The sequence below is a fragment of the Macadamia integrifolia genome, chromosome 11, assembly GCF_013358625.1.
Source record: "Macadamia integrifolia cultivar HAES 741 chromosome 11, SCU_Mint_v3, whole genome shotgun sequence".
Lineage (NCBI taxonomy): Eukaryota > Viridiplantae > Streptophyta > Magnoliopsida > Proteales > Proteaceae > Macadamia > Macadamia integrifolia.
In genome coordinates this window covers 30,616,270-30,640,076 of record NC_056567.1, presented here as the reverse complement: position 1 = coordinate 30,640,076, position 23,807 = coordinate 30,616,270, and the positions used below count along the sequence as shown (strand labels likewise).

At 37.3% G+C, this 23,807-nt stretch overlaps 1 protein-coding gene across 2 annotated transcripts; it reads right to left on the bottom strand.

Moving 5' to 3' along the window:
- Window positions 1-1,154: 1,154 nt before the first annotated feature.
- Window positions 1,155-16,844, bottom strand: LOC122094086 (protein GID8 homolog). 2 transcript variants are annotated; one of them, XM_042664743.1, is made up of 7 exons: window positions 16,505-16,844; window positions 16,038-16,140; window positions 15,718-15,877; window positions 15,495-15,598; window positions 3,696-3,827; window positions 3,253-3,409; window positions 1,155-1,462 (listed from the first exon to the last, which is right to left on the bottom strand). In XM_042664743.1, exons 2-7 carry the CDS (start codon window positions 16,086-16,088, stop codon window positions 1,341-1,343), a joined length of 726 nt encoding a protein of 241 aa, XP_042520677.1. In that variant the 5' UTR covers window positions 16,089-16,140; window positions 16,505-16,844; the 3' UTR covers window positions 1,155-1,340. The 2 variants fall into 2 exon arrangements, with proteins under 2 accessions (XP_042520677.1, XP_042520676.1); XM_042664742.1 differs by having other exon boundaries at window positions 15,495-15,601; window positions 16,505-16,840.
- Window positions 16,845-23,807: the final 6,963 nt, after the last annotated feature.

Here is a 23,807-nt window from a genome sequence, read left to right as displayed (position 1 = left end):
AGTGGCACAGCATTCTGCTAGAAAGGGGGAAAAAAACCAGATCCTGTAAGTTAGGTTGGCCTATTTCAAATTTGAACCAATTTTCTAGTTTGAGTCATCTTTATTGTTCATATCAAATTCTGTTTAGATTTTATTTCCTCATTTTTATTATTATATTGCAATAATTAGACTGGATTAGTTACTACAAAGCCAATCTTGTATACCACAATTTCTTTTAGTTACATTTTTTTTTCCCCCTATTCTTGAATAATTTCTTTTTCCAAGCTTAGAGTCAATTTTAGGAAACCTCCCATGGTCTACCATCGGGGTAAATCTTTGAGTGGGCCTAGAAGCAAGGCAACAAGAAGAAAGGCAACCAATGCGTCCTAGGCACCTAGATGCCTGGGGACGCCTTGACAACTATGGTTTTAAGAGGAGGTCGGTGCCTCTCCTTTCTCTTCTCTTCTCTCCCTTATCTCCTTTCTCATCTTTCTTCTAAAGTACCGTTCACAATCCCACAACAACCCCTTATGTTCTCAATCCTTTTTCTTTTATTCTCTGTATTACGCCCACCACAAGCAGATCCTTCTTTTGATCTGCATGAGGTCTGTCAACCACCAATTGTTCACTGGAATTTCAGGTCAACCAATATTCTTGATGCATATCAAGCTAGATAGATTTGCTGGTGGTGAGCAGCAGGGAGGAATGAGAAGAAAAAAATGGAGAAGATGAAGAAGAAACAAAGATTGCCCCAATCTCCCAATCGTAAACTGCATTGGAGGTTTCCTAAACTGACTATAGAACTGAAAATAGAAACTACTAAAGAGTAGAAACCAATCAAAAAGAGAACTAACTAAAAGGAAACTGACCTGAACAAGATTGGATTTATAGGAACCTTAACCCAGCCGAACTATTACAATACAATAATAAAAATGAGGAAATAAAATTCAAACGGAATCCAGCATGAACAAAAAAACACGTGAATTATACACATGTTAGAAGTGAATTCGTTCAGATTGAACCAGACCAACCCACCCTGCAGGAACTGGTTTACTTTCTCCTTTCTAGCACAATACTACATCACTACTACTACTGCATCAATTATAATCTTAATCATAGAGATGATCTATTATTAGCAACAATAATCTAGTGGTATAGCTTGGTTAATGAACAAATTTTAGCTAAAGAAAAGTTTATCAATGAGCAATCATGTGTATAATAGAGCATCAAAGGTCAGAATGGAGGAAAAATTACACTACCCAAACTTCACAGAAGTATTCATGTGAGTCTTCATTCTGCTCATTCAATGCAGTACAACAGGGACTAGACCCAGTTTTTCACATTTGAAGTTTTTACATCTTTCAAACGGAAGGATCCTCCAGCATGGCAGTGGACAAATCATTTATTCGGGGATACACAGCCTTCTCATCAAGTTGATTCTGAGCCCAGATCAGCATCTTTAACAAGCTTGGAAGCTTTGGATCTGTGATTCAACAGAGAAATTATCCTACTATAAACCTTCCACGAATTTATTACCAGAGAATAACAGAAGATCATACAGGTTTATGGGTAGGGACAAATGGGGATACAGCATCATTTGGAATCACAAACAGGAAATGCTGTTGGTCCAACATACATGGATGTATCTAATAAGCAATATTCTTCAAAGAAAGTGTCACTTAGAATTAGTTAGTGGACATGAAATAAATCAAATGTAAATAGTTATTTCTCTGTGATGCAAATATATCAGAACAGTGGGCTTATCTAATGAAAAAAAGCCTTAGACTGACTTACATATGCATCGGGCCATTAGTCCACAGGTTTTCATTGAAATGAGCACTTTAATGGGATTAAAATATGGATAGGAGTAAGGAATACGGGATTTATTTGCTAGTTAAGTTGGGGTCTTAGTGTTTGTTTTCTTTTAAATTATGTTATCTTAGTTGGATTAGGTGAGATGTTGGGTTTCCAGCTTAACTCAAATTCGTAGAGGCAGTATTTTAATAAAATAAGTTGCTCTTTATTATTTTGCTTTTGGATAAGGTTATCTGTAAACAGTCACTATGCTATCTTACTTTGGGTAGCAAACACCATAAATACATGTAAGAGCCTATGGCCTCTCCAATTGATTTCAGAAGTAATACAGTTAAGAATTTTCTGAATATTGCTGTGGATTCAGTATATGCTTTGTTTGATCCTTAAAAGCATTTGGTAGATTCCAAGAGAATGCTAAGACGGATTCCTTAGTCGAAAAATGAATTTTCTTCATGGATTTTGGTGGATTCCAAAACCACGCAGGTTGATTCCTTCCCTATAATCCCTTCTATCTTTCTATCTATTTTTAACAAGTTCACAGGTCAGATTTCCGTCAAATATTCACCTTGCGGCACCTCTGTTTTCACTCAATTTTATGGATTTGTCTTCAGTATCTAACTAATTGAAGATCTGATTTACTTCTAATTTGATACATCTATTTCTGTTTTACTGTTCTCTGACATTCTGTTCTCGGATCTGGAACTTTCTGATATTGCTCTGGACTAGTTTCCGGTAGACTATACTGGTCAGGAAACTCGTTCACATTTACTCCGTGTCATTCATATTGAAATAACATGAATCAAGCGAAAGAAACCGAACGTTTCAAGTGTTTAGAAGTTTCCAAACTGCATGCATGTTGCCTTCAAGAGCATGCTCAAAGTCCTCTCTCTTCAGTCTCTCGATTGTCTCATAGCCCCAACATGGATAAAGGGACAATGCCATACACCTTGTTGAGTAGCTGAGAGTACAAAGATGTCATTTTAGGACACACGAACCACTGAATCTGTTCTTTCACTGCTGAGTTTGAAAGGGAAATCCAGCATTGTGTTGAATACCATGAAGGATTCAAGCACCAGTGACATCCCTCCCAGAAGGATGATCTACTTAAGGGATTGAATGTAAGAATGTTCAACAGAATGGTAATGGAATAGACAATTGAGTTTAGGTTCTGAAGAAAATGCAGTGACTAAATTAAACTGTGAAGCAATTACAAATGTCATCTCCTTGTAATCAGCATCAAAGTGTTTCAGGCATATATATATATATATATATGCATCCACATTTCATTACAGTCCATATGCAAAAAAAAAAAAAAAAAAAGCAAGATATACAGTGCATGTCCAGTGCATATACACAAGTAATACCACTTTGCCAAAAGAATCGTCTACTACAACAGAAAAAGACATCAGAAAACAGAAACAAATATACATACAAATAAAGCAGAAGAAATCTACCAACCTTTTTCATGACTCTGGCTGGTCAGAATGGCTGCATTCACCTCACTAGCAGTCTTCAGACGCTGTGATATGTCAAGAAGCTCTCCAACAGGGCAATTTGACACATCTTCAAATGCCAACAGTGCAACTGTCCTTTCCAACTCTTCTAGAAAGCTTTGCTGCATAAAAATCCAAGTCCATTAAACCTCGAGAAAATTATTATGAAAAGAGTCACAAAATGGTTGCTGCTGCTATTTCATTCATGCAGGATACTAACCTAAATATCTCATTCTATAAAAGCAAAGAATAGTCAAAATTTGAACATGATAACAACTTAAGAGACACTAGAACCAGTGATTCAGAATCAATCATTTGCTGATAAACAAGAAAATAAAGTGATCGTTCATTTAAATCCAAACTGGCAGAGGCAAGCATAACAAAAGCCAAAAGGAGTCTAAAAGTTACATTTTCTTCGCCCCTTGGTGCAAGCTCCTCCTGAGCAAACTCCAGTGCTTCTTCTACTTTTCCATTGCGTATCAATTCTATCAACCTCTGCTGTTGCAAATGGAAAAATAGTTGTGGATTTGTATCCAATATCTGCAACAAACCATCAGAGAAAGTGAGGAGTCACATTGGAAGGATAATGACTTAGTTGCAGATTCGTATGCAGTATCTGCAACAGACCATCACAAGAAAAGAACTACAGACTCATCGGATCAAATGATAAGCAATTAATTGTTTCAAGAATATGCCACATGTCAAGACTCCATAACATACAAAAAACAGTGATCAAAGTTACATGTCCTGGAATCAAATGCAGATAATTTCAGGCAATGTTGATTTTAACCCCAGATTGGGTTGACAATTATACCCGCCTACCCAACTTACCTGACCCTCCCTAAGGTAAGAGTGGGAAAATGTCACTTGTTTAGCTAAACAGGGAGAACAGGGCGGCTGAGTTTGGAATATTCAGAACAGCAACTAATAATGATCAGAACAGTAACAGAGGCTGAGCATAGCAGAACAGAAATCTGAAACTAGAAGTTGGAAATCAGAAGCCAACTGACAATTTCCAGAAATCCTACTTGGAGAATGACTCTTGGAAATCAATGGGAAAAATGGATTTTTGAAACAGATTCTGAAACCAAGACTCAGGACTAACAAGTAGAACAGAATATGAGCTAGAACAGATTAGAAAAAAGGTTAACATAGTACTAATCAATCAAGCAAGTAGAATTAAAAAAACTAAAGAGAGAATTAATTAAGGGGGTTTACAGTCTTCAGATCTAACCCATTAATGAAAAGAAAAGGAAAAGAGAAGAGAGAATATGAATCAGGCATCCCACCTGATCCTCTTTGGTGGCATCCCACCAAACTCAAGCTTTCCTGGAATCACCACCAGGTTTGTACTGAATCACCAAAGCAGAGAGAGCTCTGAATCTCACAGAACCAAAAGGCAAAAGCCAATTTCCATTCACCAAATTTATGGGCAGGGCTCAAGAGACCTATTTCAGCCTAACAACAACATTTTAATAACAATTATGATAAAGAAATGGACACAAAATAGACTAACAAATAAAGTAAAGGTTGAGGGACCAGCATGCTGCAGGTGTATATTGGCATTTTACATGCCAAACCAATGAGTGAGCGCAGGGATTTAGTGCACGTTATCCAATATCGATATGATACCAAAACAGATCGGACAGTCTTGGGTCTGAATCGACCAAAAATTCTCTCATAATTTCATTAATCAACTTGTCAGTTGTCACAGTCCTATTGGAGGATTCATTGATACAGTATCAGCTTTGAAGAACTCTTCAGCAGGTCTCAAACTAAAAGAGCAACCCAATACACAAGGCTCCCGCTACTATAGGGTCTGGGAGGCGCAAATGTAGGCAGCCTTACCGCTTGCTTCACAAGAGAAGCACAATACTCAAACTATCCTCACAATACTCAGACATAGTAGGAGAAATAGAAATAGAAGATAGAAACGAAAGATGTTGATGGGGATAGGTGTGGGTGGGATAGGCTCTCTCAGCCTTGGGCCTCTCACCCACAGTTATCTCGGCTGTCAACAGTCCTTCTCAGACCAAGTTTTGCAAGCAAACGTCACTCATTATTTCATTGATCAACTTGTCCAAAAGCTTACAATGGTTGGCTTTAAATAGGCTAAGCCAAATCCTTACAAAAAGGAAAGAAACCGGGTAAAAAAGGAAACTACTTCTTCCTAAAGACTTTCCTAAACTCAACTTTACTTGCTTGACAAGAAGGAAGCAATATGGACCAGATCACCGTTCACGTGAACAGGGTCACATGAACAGTAGCTCATGTTACTGTTTGAAAAACTCGTGAACAGTGTTTTTTTGCCTAATCTACATCAACAACCCTGTAAGGATTTGGATTTAGTTCTATCTGGCAATCCTACCTTACGTACAGCATCTTTAAAGACGACATTAGTGCAACAACCACCATCGATGACCAGAGTACACACTTGGTCATTGCACTTCACACACGTCTGGAAAATACTGCTGTGGCGCCAATCTCCATCCTCAATGACCTTGTGAGTTGTCAAAACCAGACAAAGAACATAATAAGGGTGTCACTCCATATCACTGTCTTTGCCATTGACTTCAGCTGGCTCAAGCTCCACCTCTATATCAAAACTGAGATGCATTTCTGGAACGTACAGTATATAATAATCCTTATCAATAAAATCCACCAAACCGTTGACACACCGAGCAATGATATGTCCCTAGCACGTAAATACTGAATGGCAACCTTTGGCATCACAGAAGGTCTGTCGGACCCACACCGAGGCGTAGAATATGGTCAGTAAGGCCATGAAGATGCCATGTTGGAATCACTCCGAGGTGGAGAATATGCTCGGCTAGGTTGTTAAGATGTCATAGATGATTCACCAGCCCGTGGTCTATTGAATGACTTTTACTGGGGAGAGGGTTGCTGCTGAATGGAACTGTTACCCCTCAAAAAAGTGTTTGTAAAAGTAAGCCGATTGAATGACCGCTTCAGACTTTCCTCTACCTAATATACCACATGTACAACATCATCCATTATAGGCGCAATCAATTGGATGCACGTGAGGCAATAATCAAAGGGTGCAAACCATTGTGGAACTATGCTACCTATACCTCTTCATACCTCTCAAAATCAGGTCGAGTGGTGAAATAGTAGAATTTGGCAACAAACTCCTCAACTGTCAAGTTTTCATGTTTCAACTGTGCAAACTTGAGGTGCATACGCTGCTTATAGTCAATAGGCAAAAATTGTCGGTTCATAGCTTCACTCATCTCAGCCCAAGGTTCAAAATATCAGGTTTTGATGTGGTTTCAACCCTTGGGGAGACCGAAATTTCAGTCGAAATTTGAAAAATTTCGAGGAAACCGAAGAAATTTTTCCGGTTTGGTGGAAACTTTGGTTTCGACCCCCCAAAATGTGTTTTTTTCCCTAATTTTTTGTGTATGTCCTATTTTAAACACTTCTAACCCATTCACATAATTAATTTCATGGCAAAAAATACTTACTCAAACTTGGGGTGTTGACCAAAGTTTGCTAATGTACGTTGAGTCGTTGACTGAAACTACACTACATAAGTACATATATAAGTTACTAACTAAAAATAATATTACATAATTGTGAGTTATCGCTCAAGTCTCAAGTCTCAAGTCTCAAGTCTCAACACTCAATTCCAAGTAGTATCCAAGTAGATTCTATTAAAAATAAAAACAAAAAAAAAATGATTTTAGGGAAAGATGGGATTTACCTTTTTGGTCCCCCTTTGGTAGATTTACTTTGGATGTGCAAGATCCAACCTTAAAATGAAGTTTGATGGCACAAGGGTGAAATCTTGAGTGTTTTCCCAAGTTTCCCACTTCACAAAGAAGAAACAGGGGGAGAGGGTCGAACACATTGTCCACTTGAAAATTCCCACATTTCAGTCGAAATGTGAGAATTTTGGTCAATACTGGTTGAAACCAGTAAATTTTAAAAGTCACATGGTATTTGGTATCTGAGTCCTGGTATACCATGGAAATGTGGGAATTTCAACGGTATCAATCGAAACCTTGAACCAAGTCTCAACCCAAGTAGTGACTAATCCAATGCCTTGGATCTAATTTTGTTGTTGTTACTTGATCCACCAAACTCGCTGTAACATTTACAAAATGTCTCCAAACTATGAACCCAATTAAGGTAATGTTCTGGATTGTTATCCCCATAAAAAACGAGGCCATACAATTTTGCTGCTTTTTCAGCTCCATAATTATCATATCGATTAGCTCCATATGATGGTGGTGTATGATGTCGTTATGGTGGTGATGCATGAAATGGTGTTGGTGGCGATGGCGTGCTATGAGATGGATCCCGTGGAATGGAATTGGAAGAATCCCGATATGCATGGGACTCTTTCCTTCATCTGAAGCAACCAATCAAACAATAGAAGCTTGCATAAATTCCATCATTGTCTGAATGGAATCAACAGCAGTAGTGAGGGTATCAATATTTGCATCAGTTCCACCCTATTTCACCCTTATAGTAGTTGAGCCATTGGAGAATCTCACTGTTGGCTATCATGGTTAAGATACACAAGACTACAGGAGAACACTTAGAACCAGTTAGAAGGTAGTGGAAAAACAGTAAATAAATGGAAATTTAGAAGAGGATGGCAGAATTGTAAATAACTGAAATTCCTAAGTGTATGGCAATACCTTAATATTTGGAGTGAACTAGAAAACACAATTGTAACGTGGAGGGGGATGGGAAAACATGGAGCTAAGTAAAAAAAAAAAAAGAATAAGACTAGAAGGGATAATTTTGGAAAAAAGGATTAAGACTAACATAAGTAAGACGTAAGGGAGGGGGTTAAAATTGGAAAACTGAGAAGATAAAAGGAGAACTTATCTCCTGGTGGAGATTGGGTTGTCTTCGACCTTGGGAGGGAGAGAACAATGGAGGCAGCAGCGTTCAAGCTCAACGAGAATTCCACCAGCAACACAGAACCAAGCCGGAGTGCAGGGATCTTTGCGACTTCAACTTTGACAGGAAGAAAGAGCGACTTTAACTTCAAACTTGATACATTAATTTCTGCTTTACTGATCTCAAACTTGTATCTTGGGCCAGGGGCAATCACTCTCGATTTCAGTGATCAAGCTAGCCGAGCAAGACCAAACTTGAATCGAAAAGACTTTCGTTATCTTATTGTCACCTCCTATCCCATTGAGCCTGGAGCTCCTTGGGCCTCAAACAGGGTATGGTACTCATCTAACCTACATTAATTCTAGCAACTGTTCAGCCAGAATATCTAAATTCATTTGTCCTATTTGGGATTGTGGTTGGTATTGGGCTCCACTACGGGTTGACATACAGCAAATGGGAAAGCTTTAGGAAGACACGTAGGGCTGCTGATGCAGATCTGAAGGTCTACTCAAGAAGGAAGAAGAGGGTCGACCCTAGTGGCTAATTGGGTCGACCAGGTCTGTTTCTAATGGCCCACGGTTTGGGTCATTGATGGGGTTATTAATTACTTAATTAGTCTTATCTAGTTTCTATTTTTCAGTCTTAAATTAGTTTCTAATTTCTGTTCTATGTTAGTTTCGAATTTCACTAGATTACAATTTTCCAGTTTTAGTAACCACATGTTGGTAGTTTATTCAGTCAATATTTAGAAGCTTTGAGTTTCTATTCTTTATAATCTTATACCCCATCATTATAAATAAAGAAGGGCACCATACTAAGGCCCACGATTTTTAGCTCTGAAGAAAATATGTTGCTGCTGCCGCTGGTCTCTGTTGGGGCTGTTCCTTGTGTTTGATCAAGAAGGAAGGGCTTGGTGTCTGATCCAGGTGATTCCTTGCGGCGAAGTCCAGGAGGATCTTATTGTGCTCCTTTCTCTCTTCTTTACAATCTAAATTCAAGTCCATATTGCTGCTACAACCAGGTACTCATTCTTTTATTCTGCTGCCCAGAAATTTTGCAGTTTCTGCACAATCGGTTTCTGTGGTTTGAGGCATTTCTGATTTCTGGCTTGGACTAAACTTTGGGTCGAGTCTTTCACTCCTGGAGGCTCCTTTCGATCCAAGTTTAGGGTCATTCTGACCTAGGTTGTTGCGGTTTAACTAATCTGATCCTATTTTTAATTCTGGTTTTAGAAACCCAGACTTTCTCCCAGCCGACCTCTCACTCATCTGAGGAATCAGCCTCCTGATGGGGCTCAACTTTTGGTCGATTGTTAGGCCAGATTAGAGGAGGGTTCGATCCTAGTTTGAGGATCATCACACCAGGGGTTTGACTGATCTGATGTTAATTTCAGTTCTGGCCGAGGTGTTATTCTGCCCAGATTCCAGATCTGGTTTGGCTCATCTGTTTCTGTGTTCTTTCCTGACTGATCGTGAGTCGTTTCTATCAAATACCTGTTACTGGTTAGTCCTACTTGTTGGTATACTTATGTTCTCAGGAATTCCAGAATTTTGTGCTTTAAGCCTTTAACTGCTGGTTTACAAGGATATTTAGCTATTATTTCTGAACTGTTGCCTACTGTCTATTGTTGCCTTGTTGGTGATTATTGGTTGTTCTTTGGTTTACAAGATCCTGTAGTTTGGGTCTAGTTTGGCTTGTCAAACCTAGTTCTACATTAGCTGTTGACATGCTCTGAGACCAAATTTGGTGTAGGACAGTTTTGGCCTTTCGGAAAACCTAGAAAATTATCCTAAATGAAATAGAAGATTACAAAATTAATCACCAATTAAAGCCAAAATTTTCTACTGGGCTGGAATCAGATTTTCTACTGGACTGAAACTTGAAGGAATTGATACAAGGGCACCACCCGGAGTGGAGCCTGTGGCTAAATTTGACTCAACATGGTAAACTTACCAGTTCCAGACATATTAGCTATTGGTTATAGTTTGGCCATGAGATCTTCATTTATTTCTTGGTTCAAGTTAAAAATTAAACCTTTTTGTCTATTTTTTGGTCTTATAACCACATCACCACATTGAGTCAGGGCAGTTAGCAAATTCTTTAGGTTTAGTTAACTTCTTCAGCATTACCCATTCAATAGAGGTACCATATCATCATGAGAGACAGCGTAAGTTTGAGAAATACACAGTAAGTCAATAACTCATGATAGGCTAGAAATGAAAGGACGACAATTCATGGGCAGCCATTTTTTTTTCATAGACATACTTTAAAACCTAAGGTAAGACAAAAAGCTTGAAAGTCAGTAAATTATTCAAGTTTCTCACTATTACTTGTCAAGTGTTGCTTCTAGACCCAAGAAGGATAAACTAATCATCCTTCCAGTGGTCATGCTTGCACAACTCAGATATGTTAAGCCCCAAATCAATCTGCAACTTAGAAGGCAAATAGAAATATCCAATCTGCTCCTCATAGTCTCATAATGCAAATGAGTTGGCATGGAGGAAGGAGGTCCCATCATGTCTTTTATTTGCTAATAACATAGTTTATGAGGAGGTCCAATCACATATTTTATATGCACTTGAATAGTTTAACTGACAAGACTAGGGGTGGGGGACAATTGCCAAGTTAGAGAACCACTAGAAGATGTTTTAAATCATCAAATGAAAACTTTTTGAGATGAGATAGACCAAACTAAAAATCTACGAGGTGAATAAAACAAAAAAGAGTAGCTGGAAGTAGGAAGTAGGAAGTAGGAAGTAGGAAGTAGGAAGTAGGAAGTAGTTAGGAATAAAGACGGAAGTACTCCAAAGTGTCCACTTTGGTTTTTTGGTCCAATCTTCCACAGAGAGGGCCAGATCAAGAAGAATATTCAGAAGTGCCTCATCTACTGAAAATATCAAGAGAAGTTAAGGGAAAGATCATATGATAGCAATAAGACCAGAGGTGCTTTATCAAGCAGGTAGCTAGGAAAAATATAAATAACATATAAATATAAGTAGAGGCAGCAATGCTCACCAAAACTACGTAGCAATCTAGATTAGGATTGAGTATGGCCCTATCCCAGGGAAAAAGAACAAAGGCTTGGCATCCAATTGTTGACCCAATCAAAACTTATCAATTTCAACTCTATAATTCTTAACCTTGATGCTCAACCAAGCCTCCCCAGCCCAGCCCAAAGGCTTTTTGCTTCTTTTTTTCCCCTTTTAAATAAAAATGCTTGATTGAAGGATCTGCTGCTAGTGGGCTTACCAAAAGATGGAAAGGAAAATATTCTATAATCTGATGGTTGTTATGTGTCAGATGACTCAGATCTGAATATAAGATGTGCCAAAATTAATGGAAGATAGTAACAGATATAAATAAGAAAATATCCAACCAAAATTTGAGGTGTTGATGGGGTGGATTGGTGAGAGAGAAACGGGAGAGTGAGATGCGATTGGAATATAAGGGAGAGAAAATAGGAGGTCAATGGGTGTTAGGAGAATGAAGTTTCCATCCAAAAATAAGATATAGAAGAGAGAACGATGAGAGAAAACAAAAGGAAACTAACAAATCTGAAAACGTGAAAACCGAAATTGGTTAAAGAAAGCATGAAGAAAGAAAGAGATAACATAAAAAGGGGAGAAGAAATAGGAAGGAGAGAGAAATCTCATATCGATAAGAGAGAAGATAATAAAAAAAGAAAGAGAAAATATCTCTTGTCAGATTGAGACTTGAGAGCCAACTCTTGCAAGAGAAAAGAGGGAGAGAGCTAGCATGAGAAGGAGATAGAAAACTATTCAGCCATCAATGGTAACAACCAAACCAAATCAATTCATTCAATTCAATTCCAAATCATTAGGGAGAAGATCACATATTTATAGAACAAAAGAAACAAACAGACTCAACAAATGACTCTTATTTCCTAAATCAACTTATCCTAAAATTGGAAACTACAATAGGACTCATAAATAAAACAACTAACTTATACAGCCCATGACTTACCAAAGCCCTCAACAAAACGATGTTGCTGAAAGGATTACAGACATCTGATGGAAGTTGCTCGGTCCCTTGTGTTTGAAATGAAGGTGGCCAAGTATTTTTGGGTTGATGCCGCTTCAAACTACATATTATTCTATTAGTCGCATGATTCTTCAGTTTTACGTGGTGTTGTTCCTCATTCTTTGTAGAAACATGGTGTTGTTCCTCATTCTTTGTTGTTTCCTTCTGATCCATTGTTTGTTCACCTGTTTTATTCGTGAGCATCATCCAAGTTTATCAAAGTTGGATCCTAGAGCTCTTAAATGTATCTTTTTGGATTACTCTGATACCCAAAAAGAACATACATATTATTCTCCTGACTTGTAGAAAATTTTGTTACTACTGATGTATCTTTCTTTCAGTCCACCTACTATCCGAATAAGTCATTTGATAGGTCTGGGTTGGATGATGATCTTCACATTTATGTTGTTCATCACTCAGTTCCACAGGTTCCAATTATTGTAGCACCACCACCTTCTCCACCATTTGTTTGGGTTTATACTCCTCATCATCGTCGAGAAGATCATGCACCCCCTGCTTCTACAGTGCCTGCCTCATCATCTTCGTTTGCAAATCCTGAATCAAGTACTCTCATTTTTTATCTTGATCTTCCCATTGCTCAACGTAAAGGTGTTACAATTTGCACCCAACATCCAATTTCTAATTTTGTCTCCTATCCTGGTTTATCCAATTCTTTTCATTCGTCTTTTCTACTATTTCTAGTCATCCTGTTCCTAAGTCTATTGTAGAGGCAATGTCAAGTTCTGGCTAGAGGACAACTACGGAGGAAGAATTATTGGGCTTGAAGGAAAATCAAACTTGGCATCTTGTCCCCTTAAGTCTGCTATTGGTTGTCGTTGGGTGTATGTGGTTAAGGTCAACCCGGATGGCTCTCTTCCTCGATTGAAGGAAAGAATGGTTGCCAAGGAGTATGCCCAGGTTTGTGGAGTTGATTATGTGGATACTTTCTCTTCTGTCGCCAAACTTGCATCAATTCTTATTTTGATATCTCTTATAGCTTCTCATCATTGGCCGTTATATCAGCTTGATGTGAAGAATACGTTTCTTCATGGTGATTTACATGAAGAGGTTTATGGAGCAATCTCCGGGTTTGTTGCTCAGGGGGAGTCTGGGATGGTGTGCAAGCTCAAGAAGTCCTTTTACGGTTTGAAGAAGTCTCCTCGGGCATGGTTTGGCAAGATTACTGATGTGGTTCTTGAGTTTTGGGCTGTCACAATGTGACAATGATCACTCGGTTTTCTATAGGTGATCTAGTGTGGGAAGAATATTCCTTATTGTTCATGTTAATGATATTGTTATTACTGGAGATGATATTAAGGGTATCCAAGGTTTGAAGGTGCACTCACAGGAGAAATTTCAAACTAAGGATCTGGAAGGTAAAATACTTTTTGGGTATTGAAGTTGCTTAGTCAAGGAATTTCCCTCTCTTAGAGGAAGGATGTTCTGGAATTGCTTATAAAGACTAGGATGTTAGGCTCCAAGCCTCTGGATACTCCCATGGATCCCAATGTAAGACTTACAACTGAAAGTGGTGATTTTTTAGATGATCCTGAGAAGTATTGGAGGTTGGTTGGAAAGTTGAATTATCTGACTCCGACCCTGACTTGATATTGCCTTTCTTATCAATGTTGTGAGTTAGCTTTTGTCCTCTCCTCGTACATTCCATTGGGATGCCATTGTTCATATTCTGATATATCTAATGAAAGCTCCAGGACATGGCCTATTATACTCTGATCATGGACACTGATGTATTGAAGCCTTTTGTGATACAAATTGGGCTAGATCTATTGTTGATAGGCGATCAACTACTGAGTATTGCACTTTTGTTGGAGGAAACATTGTGTCTTGGAAGAGTAAGAAGCAGACTGTCATGGCTACGTCTAACGTAGAGTCTGAGATCAAGCTATGGAGCATGTCACCTTTGAGTTGATGTGGGTGAAGCAATTGTTGATTGAGTTTGGATTTGAGAGTACATCTCCTATGCAGTTGCAGTGTGATAACCAGGCTGCTATTCATATTGCATCAAATCCGTGTTCCACGAGAGAACAAAACATATTGAGGTTAATTGCCATTTTGTTTAAGAAAAGCTACATCAAGGAGTTATCTCAATAAGTCATGTTCGCACGGAAGAAGAACTTGGATGTTTTGACCAAGTCTCTTGGGAGTGCTAGAGTTTATTATATTTATAACAAGTTGGGCATGATTAACACCTATGCTCTAAATTGAGGGGGAGTGTTAGAAGTTATCAATTAAGGGGTTCACAGCATTGTACACGTGAACAGTAACTCGTTAACGATAACTATATATTTGTTTTCTTTTTATGCTCTTTATTTCCTTTATGACCTTGGCAGGGTTATGTCACATGTCACTATTATATATATTGAATGAAGTGGGAGTCTCAACACAAGGTTCTGACTCTCAAGGTTACAGCCATCTCTTTACTGTTCTCTTTTTATTATTTACAAGAACCTTGAATCAAACTATCTCAAATTGTTGAGATCATGCTCTTGCACTACATGTTAAAGGTCAACTTTCGGAAGGCTACTTAAGTGCTCCCCTCATAATCGTCTCAACGCTTACTGGCCCATTACCAAGACCCACATCTAGCTAATAAGTGGGTTTTTTGAGATACAGAAGTGGAGATGACTTGGTCGGATTATCAGAAATTTAACGCATTCACAAGAACCTAGGAGTACGCAATAATTCAACAATGGAAAGTTAACTACGATGGTTCGCATGCATTTAAAACAAATATCAATAAATGTACCAGTGAAGAGTGACATTGGGCAAAAAATTCAATGACGGAAAGTCAATTGTGATTGTTTAAGGGCATTTAAAACAAAGATCAATAAATGTACAAATGCAATGTGACATGGTACAAATTAAAGGGTTTAAACAGATAATAGGATGACCAAAAATAACACAAGTTGAAGCGAGGAGAAAAGTCATGAGTTCTTATGATTTAACATAAAAATATTCTCCAAATAATAAATTTGTGAAAATAACTCTCATACAAATATTTGTATGAGCTCATGTGGAATTAACATGAGCTTATATGAATCATTATCGAAGACCTAAACAATCTAATTATTTCTAAGCAACAAATTTCTGTGTGCTATATATACTATAAACTGTTATAAGAAACAAACAGCATTTAACAAACTATATTCTTCCAGGAAGCATGCCTGCAGGAACTAGAGTTCATCAATTGCAGGTCAAATAAGACCAATTTCAATTGAACAGACTTTGAGGAACGCTGGATGGTACAGGGTAATGGATAGAGCATCCTACCTCAGGATTCAGATCATTAACTTTTTCAATTGCATCCTCAACATTCCCACTCTGCACTGCCTTCTTTACAGCCATACGGTCTGTAATTGTCGCAAGATCAATATCTGCTGTTGGCTGATAAGGAAGGTTATATAATAATAATACATGAAGCAGTGAACATCAAAAGTAGAAATAGATAATGGCAAAGAATATGAAAGGAAGGAGGATCAACTGGGAAGGATACGTTCAGTGCCAGACTCCATCCTAAATTTTTCTGCAGCTTCAACATAACCCTCAGTCACAAGAAAATTCATCACTAGTTTATTCATATCTTCCTTCCTAACCTTTGCGTCATCTAGCTTCTTTTCCCACTCCTCCCTTGTAATCACTTTCTTTGATGTCGACTGCACAAATTGCATTTTACTCGAGTTAAAACCATTCTCTGTATATTAAAGTATGGATAGTGCCAAAACAAATTGCAGAAAAAATAAATTACTGAACCAAGACGCCAAGCTGGAAGTTAACAAAACCCTAGATGACCAATAAAAGAGGGGGGATCTTTACCATTGTTTCGATGGCTGCAAGCTGACCGACGACAATCCAGAATAGTGACATCAGTTCGCCTCATGCAGCCCCATTGAACTAGAGAACTAATTATAGACTCATCCTATGAAATCCAAACAAAAACAACATCCAATAAAGAACCTTAAAATTCAGTTCAAAGTTTTCCTAGGGTTTTTACCTTTGTCTCTCGGGATAAAGAATATCGATGGCTAGGAAAAAAGAAAAAACATAGTCTTTTCAACTTTCAGAAACCCTAGATTAAGCAAAAGAAGAAGAAATATGCTTAGCATTGCATGATTCGGAAGCCAAGCAAAAGCTTTTTCTTTTTCTTTTTTTTTTGGCTAATAAATAAGCTAATTTACGTTTTTTGAGAAGGGAACTGAATCAGAATCGCAAAAAATGTGAATTTGGAAACCAATAAGTTGCCAGGAATGATTTGTAATGGGGAAACTTTGGGGATAACGTACCTTCCGATAAGGTTTATCGACAAGATATGCTGGAATCTGGGGAATCGTTGCCGTGATATGCCGGAGACGGAGATTCTTTCCTTGTTTGACGTCTTTGATCAACTATGTCGCGTCATCCCAGGAATTTATTTACGGTAAAACACTCCCCTCCTCCTCCTCTTCTTCTTGCCACGTGGCAGAACCTAATTTTGTTAAAGGTGGCCGGCGGGCGGCTGAGAAGGAGGTCTGTGATCGGGGTCAATGAAAGGACAACCAACGGAGGCGGAGATTATATTTTCTCTTCTTGATCGTGATGCTCTCTCTCCTTGTTGATACATCTGACAGACTCTACTAGTTTAGAGGTGTCAATTTCGGGCCTAAGGGTGTCAAAAAAGCCTCGTCAACCCACGTCAATCCTAACCTGCCCTAAGCCTGAATAGGACTTGGGTTGAGATTTCAGTTCATAGGGTGGATTAGGGTTGAGATTTTCAGGCCCGATGCAGGGTTGGGTTGAGCCTGGGTTGAGGTCTCAATTCAACTCAAGCCAACCTGACCCAATCCAACCCAACCATGTGTATTAAGTATATAATCATATAAATATACTATAATTATTAATGGGTACTTATAGAAAAATGTCTTTCGTTTTCCATAATCTATACATATACGAAAACTTTGGTCTTTGATCTTTCCAATACATCAAGATCAAGTAACCAATGGTATTGGGTTGGACCGGATTGAGTTAAAACCCAACCCAATCAGGGTCCATTAAGGCTGGGTTGGGTTGGGCTAAACCCGATAAGGTTGGGCTTGGGCTGAGATATCCCAGCCTGACCTAGGGCTGGATTGGGCTTGGGTTAAGTTAAGAGACTTTCGGACCTGATTGGGTCCATGGCTGACCTAGGGTGTCAGTGGATGTCTGGGTTGCCATTGACACCCTACCCAGACAAATAGGCCCATCAGTCACAGTGACATATCTAAGCCATTTACGAGCCCAACTTACTACCCAATGGATTATAATCTATTTTGTTATAATTTTTTAATATAATTAAGTGTAAATTTTTTTTCTAACTTATTAATGATTTAATAAATATATTAAATTTTCTAAAATCTAAGCCAATTAAAGTCTGTTTAAGGCTTTAAAGCTGCACTGATCCATTTAAGATCCAATTAACTTGATTAGTAGAAGCCAGATCCCAGAACATGATCGAGCCCAACAAGATTACATAAAAGGGTAAGTCAAAATGCCTAGTAGGCAAGATCGAGCCCGCCCGATTTACGTCCATAGCCATTACAGTCGCAACCCTCCTTCCCTAAGGGTACGGGTGTCTTAATAAAAATAAAAAAAAATAAAAAAAAATAAAAAAAAAGTAGGGGTGTCAATTGGTCGAGCAGGGACAGTCTTAGTTTAGCCTAATTCACCACATTTGGACCTTACGTCATAATTAGTCTATTCAAGTAATCGAGCCTCATATGTTATCATGGTCCTATTTATAAACGTTCGACTGGGTAATGATTCTTAATTGGACCAATTAGCCATTCATTTCTAAACGGACTCTTATCGGGTTTTACATGTGTAAAGCTAAGTAAAATGACTCTAATCAAGCTACAGACAGGTTCTAATTGGGCTTTAAACATGTTGAGCTAGTAATCGGTCAGTCTCAGTTGAGCACTGTCAGGTTGCTCCCTTGCACTAGGTAGGACCGTAGGACATATTATAAACGAGCCAAGCTTAAACCCAACACATTTATTAATCGATCAATCCGATTTGACTTTAAACGGGTTGCTCAACCAAATGTATAATTGACACCCTTACCTAAGGGTGTTAATCAATTCAGATTCAGTTCAACTTGATTCAATGTAGTGGGCATAGATCAGGAAACCAAACCATAATCATATTATTGGAAATGGAATCTTCCTTGGTCAGATTAGGAGAATGGTATTGTTGGTTTAGGGGTAGGATCGGGTTATCACCTTAAACTTTTCCCAGGATGCGACTTCATATCCAATGTCACCATTGCATCTCATGGTAACAATGGATGGGGTTGGGCCGCTGGAGGCATCACATTGCAATGGTTATTGACATCCGTATTCGTTTCAGCTAATATTGATATTACTTGGATCAACAATATTGGGCTGTAAAAAAGAAAAGGGAGAAGGTTCTCTATTATGTATTGGTGCATAAAAGTATCAATAGAGATGAAATTTCTACTTTCATAAGGGTTGGAGCAGTTAATTTGCCCCTCATGCGTTTGGCTCTAGAGTTACATTACAAAATTCATTTTTTTTACAAATTTGTCTAAGAGTCAGCCAATCTACTAATATGAGATCAACTAACAGTGATGCCAATATTTAACTATAGGGAAATTGTTTTTTTTTTTTTTTTTTTTTTTTGAGAGTATGGCTCTTCTACCTAAACATATGGAGGATAAAGGATAAATGATCAATCAGCCCCCATAAAAGGAAAATGATGTTCCTATGGATGATTTATCGTGCACTACCATTGGCCCTCGCATACGCACATGAAACATTCTCCCCCACATAAAACAGTACTCCTTGTTTTATTATGACTTAATGAAAATGAAAATGGTAACTTCAGGAATTCCACACCATAATGAAAACATTAGCAGTGTCCATCACATCTTTCATGGGTTTGGAAACCTTATAAGAATAACTACTAAAGCACCGTTTGATATCGATTATGCTGTTTCTGTGTCCATAAACGGTTTTTCATGTTTTCGAAAACAAAAACATATTTTTTGATGTTTGATGAACCTGTTTCTCGAAACGTTTTTTTACAGACATAATGCCACTAAAAAACTCAATAGTATCATCGGATGCCCAAAAGGGAAATATGGTTCGGTTGCCTCTTATTAGGTTTAAATAGTTGAGAGATTTATCGGGCACAATGGCTTCTTTTTTTTCTCTCTCTCGAATTTGTTTATAGAAACGATGAAACAAGTCCGAGTTGGTTTGTCAAAGTCGTGTCTATAATTGTAAATAGGCATCAATTTTGACTTATGTTTATAAAAACGGATGAAACGGAACAACTTTATCAAACGTTTTTTAGGCTATTTCTTCGTTTTTTGGAACAAAAACGCATAAACTGCAAAAATATAACGTTGTCAAACGGTGCCTAAGAAGAGCATGAAAAGGGAAAATATTTACTCTTTATAAAGAATAATGAAGTTTTTATAGTTAGGGAATTCCATGGATAGGTTAAATGATAATTTGGGGGTCCGTTTGATAATGTCGTTTCTGTTTCAAGAAACGATAGAAACATAAATTTATGTTTCTATAAACAAAAACATAATTGAAAGTATTTGATAGTCATGTTTCTGGAAGTCGATAGTAACCAACGAAAATAATGGCCACGAGTCGTTTTCATAAACGGTGAAACAAGTTCTACTTGTTTCTCCTGGGTCGTTTCTTGAACCATAAATTGGTAGAAATTTCAATTTATATTTATGAAAATAAGTGAAACGAAACAATTTTATCAAACGTTTTTTGTTCTATTTCTGTCGTTTTTGTATCCAGAAATCGCAGACATCTAGAAACGGCAAAAACACATTTTTTGAAAAGTTATCAAATGGGCCATCCATTTCAATGTTATGGGTTACCATGCAATAGGTTCCCGTTGTTTTTGTAATGTGCACTATTTTTCAACAATCCTAATTTCTCAAATTTTTGCTGATGTATTATTATAATGATATGTGCATAAACAAGATTAGATTTAAGGAAAAAATACTCTATAGGCCATGCTATCATATCTCTCTCTCTCTCTCTCTCATGTAAAATGATATTTATATCCCTTGTTTAGGGGATGATAGAGAGATACGAGCAACATTGGTGTATGTTGCACTCTCATATATATGACAATTTTCCTATAGTTTAATGTTTGGGGAAAGAAGGGTGCTATGCATGTCGGGTGGCATCTGAGACCGCCCCCCTCCCTGGTGCAATGAAAAATCTGATCCTTAATAGATGCCCCTATATACACTCTCATTGGTCCTGTGTCGATGCAACATAGCAAGTAGCAATGATACCCCTCTCATGTTGGCGCAAGGCATATTAGGACCGCCAAAACACAAGCAAACGTGGAAACACCCCGTTGCCTTAGATGCCTTTACAATTCTAATCACCCCCATTTTCCTACATACTGGCGCAATAACCGCACAACCGAATATGGTTCTATTGCCCTATATGAATAGTGGTTGACAATGACTATATACTCAAATCATTTTAGTTCTTAGCCTAATTATGACATGGCGATTGTCTTTCTTTTTTTTTTTAATGGAAGAGACGTGGCTGTTGCCGTTTATGGAAAACTTGTGGGAATGGTTTGATATCCCTTTCTTTATATGATGAACATAATGAAACTAATTAATATCATTGACAAGATTTTAAAACTCGGGATTTGTTTTGAGATCGGTCTCAATATATTCGGATTAGTGATTCAGCATAATTAATCAAAAAAAAGAAAAGAGAGAGATTGAAAATGATTTGGGATCCAATTAAAATAGGCATATTTATTTTTTATTTTATTTTTAAATCGATTTTTGAACTTTTTAACCCTTAGATTGTACCAATTGATCGGTACAAAAATAGTCTTCACTGATACCAAGTTAATCCAAACATTTCGGACTAATCTGATTTGAATTTTAAATCCGTGGCTTTTTGTTGGTGGGATTTTTTAAATCCATTATCCCTAGCCAAAAAACACGGCTGATTAGAAATAAGTATGGAAACAAAGTATGGAAACTTGCCTGGAAAGTAAGATTGAAGCGTAATGGACGTCACCTTCTTGACTATCCAAAAAACAAGACGATGAACAAGACATGCTACTAAAAGGGCCAAAATGATAGAAACAAGATGGAAGCTTCCTCCATTTTAAAGAAGTGGTAGCATATAAAATAACACATGCAATGTCACTTTCTGATGAAACATAGCTCTTGAAAAAATGCAGGTTTTCATTGAAGCGTGGCCATTTGCAACCTATTAAACTCAAAGAAAGGTACAAAATGCATCCCCACATATTGTGAAAGAATGCAGTTTAAAAAAATTAGTATCATTGGAAAATCAAGTGGATCAACAACTATTTCTTGAATTTCATTTAAAAAAATAAAAATATTTTTAAGGATCAAGATCTTACAAATTTCAACAATAAAAGATGTTAATTGCAACTTATGCCTAAAAAGAGACCTCCTTACCTTTATCGATACCCTATTTGTCTTTTGATAGTGGAAAATGTCATTACCATTATCATCCAATTTAAGGTCATGAAAATATAGGTATAAGAATACCCATTACTAGCAGTAATCCAAGCCGATCAACTAATGGTGTCCAATTATTAGGGATTGGTTAATTGAAATAAATTTTGGTGTGCCTACTCTCTAGTCATCGAGTAGATAAAATGATAGAAAACAATGAAGAGAGGTTCATGAAATTGTGGGGTGTCAGGTCAGGTGTATGGCGTGTTGGATGGGTGTGGGTTTCATTTTGTCTCTCTTATTGGACTTGTCTAGTGAATAGAGCATTGGATATGGGGCCCGCGGGACTAGTCAGGCCAAAGGCTTGGATACCCGTCGTCAGTAAAAAAAAAAAAAGAGCATTGGATATGTGTCCATTGAGTTCGGAATTATTATTAAATATTAAATTTATTCAATTTGTATGATCATTAATTGACTATGATTGTTCTTAGTTTTTTCTCCAAAACATACTTGAGTAGACACATTGTTCATATAATTATCACTTCATGTGTTTCTTGTAATGTTGATTCCAAAATACATATGTAATTTTGCATGATCACACAATAAACTTACATGTGTCACTGGTAGTTGAAAATTAACAAAATTTGATTGATCACTTGACTTGATATGCCTTTATCATTGAGATTGTACAACATAGGTTTTAGAGCACCAATGGTTGATGTCTTCTAGACTGTAATTAGGTGTACTGCATTTATAGAATCCACTCCCTTCTAGGGAATGTTGGGGAAAGAGAATGTATGTGTGTGATTAAACATAAATATGGATAGTGTTTAGAAATATTTTTATTAATAACGTGTAATTATTGAATGCTATGAACTTGCCAAGTGACCTATATATTTGGCGTCTCAATATTTTAACACTCAAAATACCAAAAAGGTCCTAAACTTCCTTTTCAATAGATTAACAGTGCCATGAGCAATAGTGGCATTGTTAATATCTTTATCTTCCAACTACAATATTGACTGCTAGGAAGAGATATATGAAATGGAAAAGGAATGGTTGCAGTTATGATATTATACAGTAAGTTGCATAAACTAATTGCTCTATTATTTTTATTTACTTTTATATCTTTTTTTTCCGTCATGAACCTCTTTCCTTTGGTGTTCTTCAATGATTTGTAACTAATAGAGTTCAGCCAATAGGTATAACCGTATAAGACCTTTACGGTAACAATAATATATTATAATATATACTTATAAAATAAAAAATTAACTTACTTCTTGGATTTGATCTACTGAATTGAGGATAGTAATTTACCAATCTATGTAAAGTTGAGTTGTATATATATATATATATATATAATCTCCTTAAGGTATTTAAACGTCCCATATATATATGCAACCGGGTTGACCATACATCTTCATCGCTAAGATAAAACAATTCTCAAATTATTTAAGGTGCACTCCAATAAATAATTCTCATAAGTATGTCTGAAGGTAATATTCATATATCCAAAATAAGATCGAAGACATAATAAAAATTGAGAATAAAGCATTTTCAGAACTTAAGACAACCCTCATAGTATATCGATACGTATTCCATACATAGCTCATATACAGTAGAATTATTTGTAACACATAAATAGAAATTGGAGCTAAAAGTTTCAACTAGCAAAAAAGTAGGTCTCAATAAAAAGGCGACTCTATTGGTTTGTTTTAGATCTCCTTCTCAAGCTGGTGGTGTGACAATCTGATCACTAGGGGTGAAAGCTTGGCCTTGACAACCTGAACTCACCCTGGCCCGCCCTGAACCCGAACAAGACTTGGGTCAAGTTGTTTTGACCATGAGGGAGGGTTAGGGTTGAAAAACCCCAATCTTAGGTCAAGGTTGGGTTGGGCTCAGATTGAGGCCTTAGCTCGACCCAAATCGGCCTGAAATTTAACCCTGAATTTTTATATTAAAATTTAAGGTTCCTATTGGTATTTCATTTTTTTTATAATTCTTTAATATATATGATATGAATGACAAAAACATATCATTCAAGGTTAATTAAACTATTGCAAAAGTTAGGGTCAATCCAACCCAAGCCAACCCAAGCCAACCCAAACTTGCCCTGG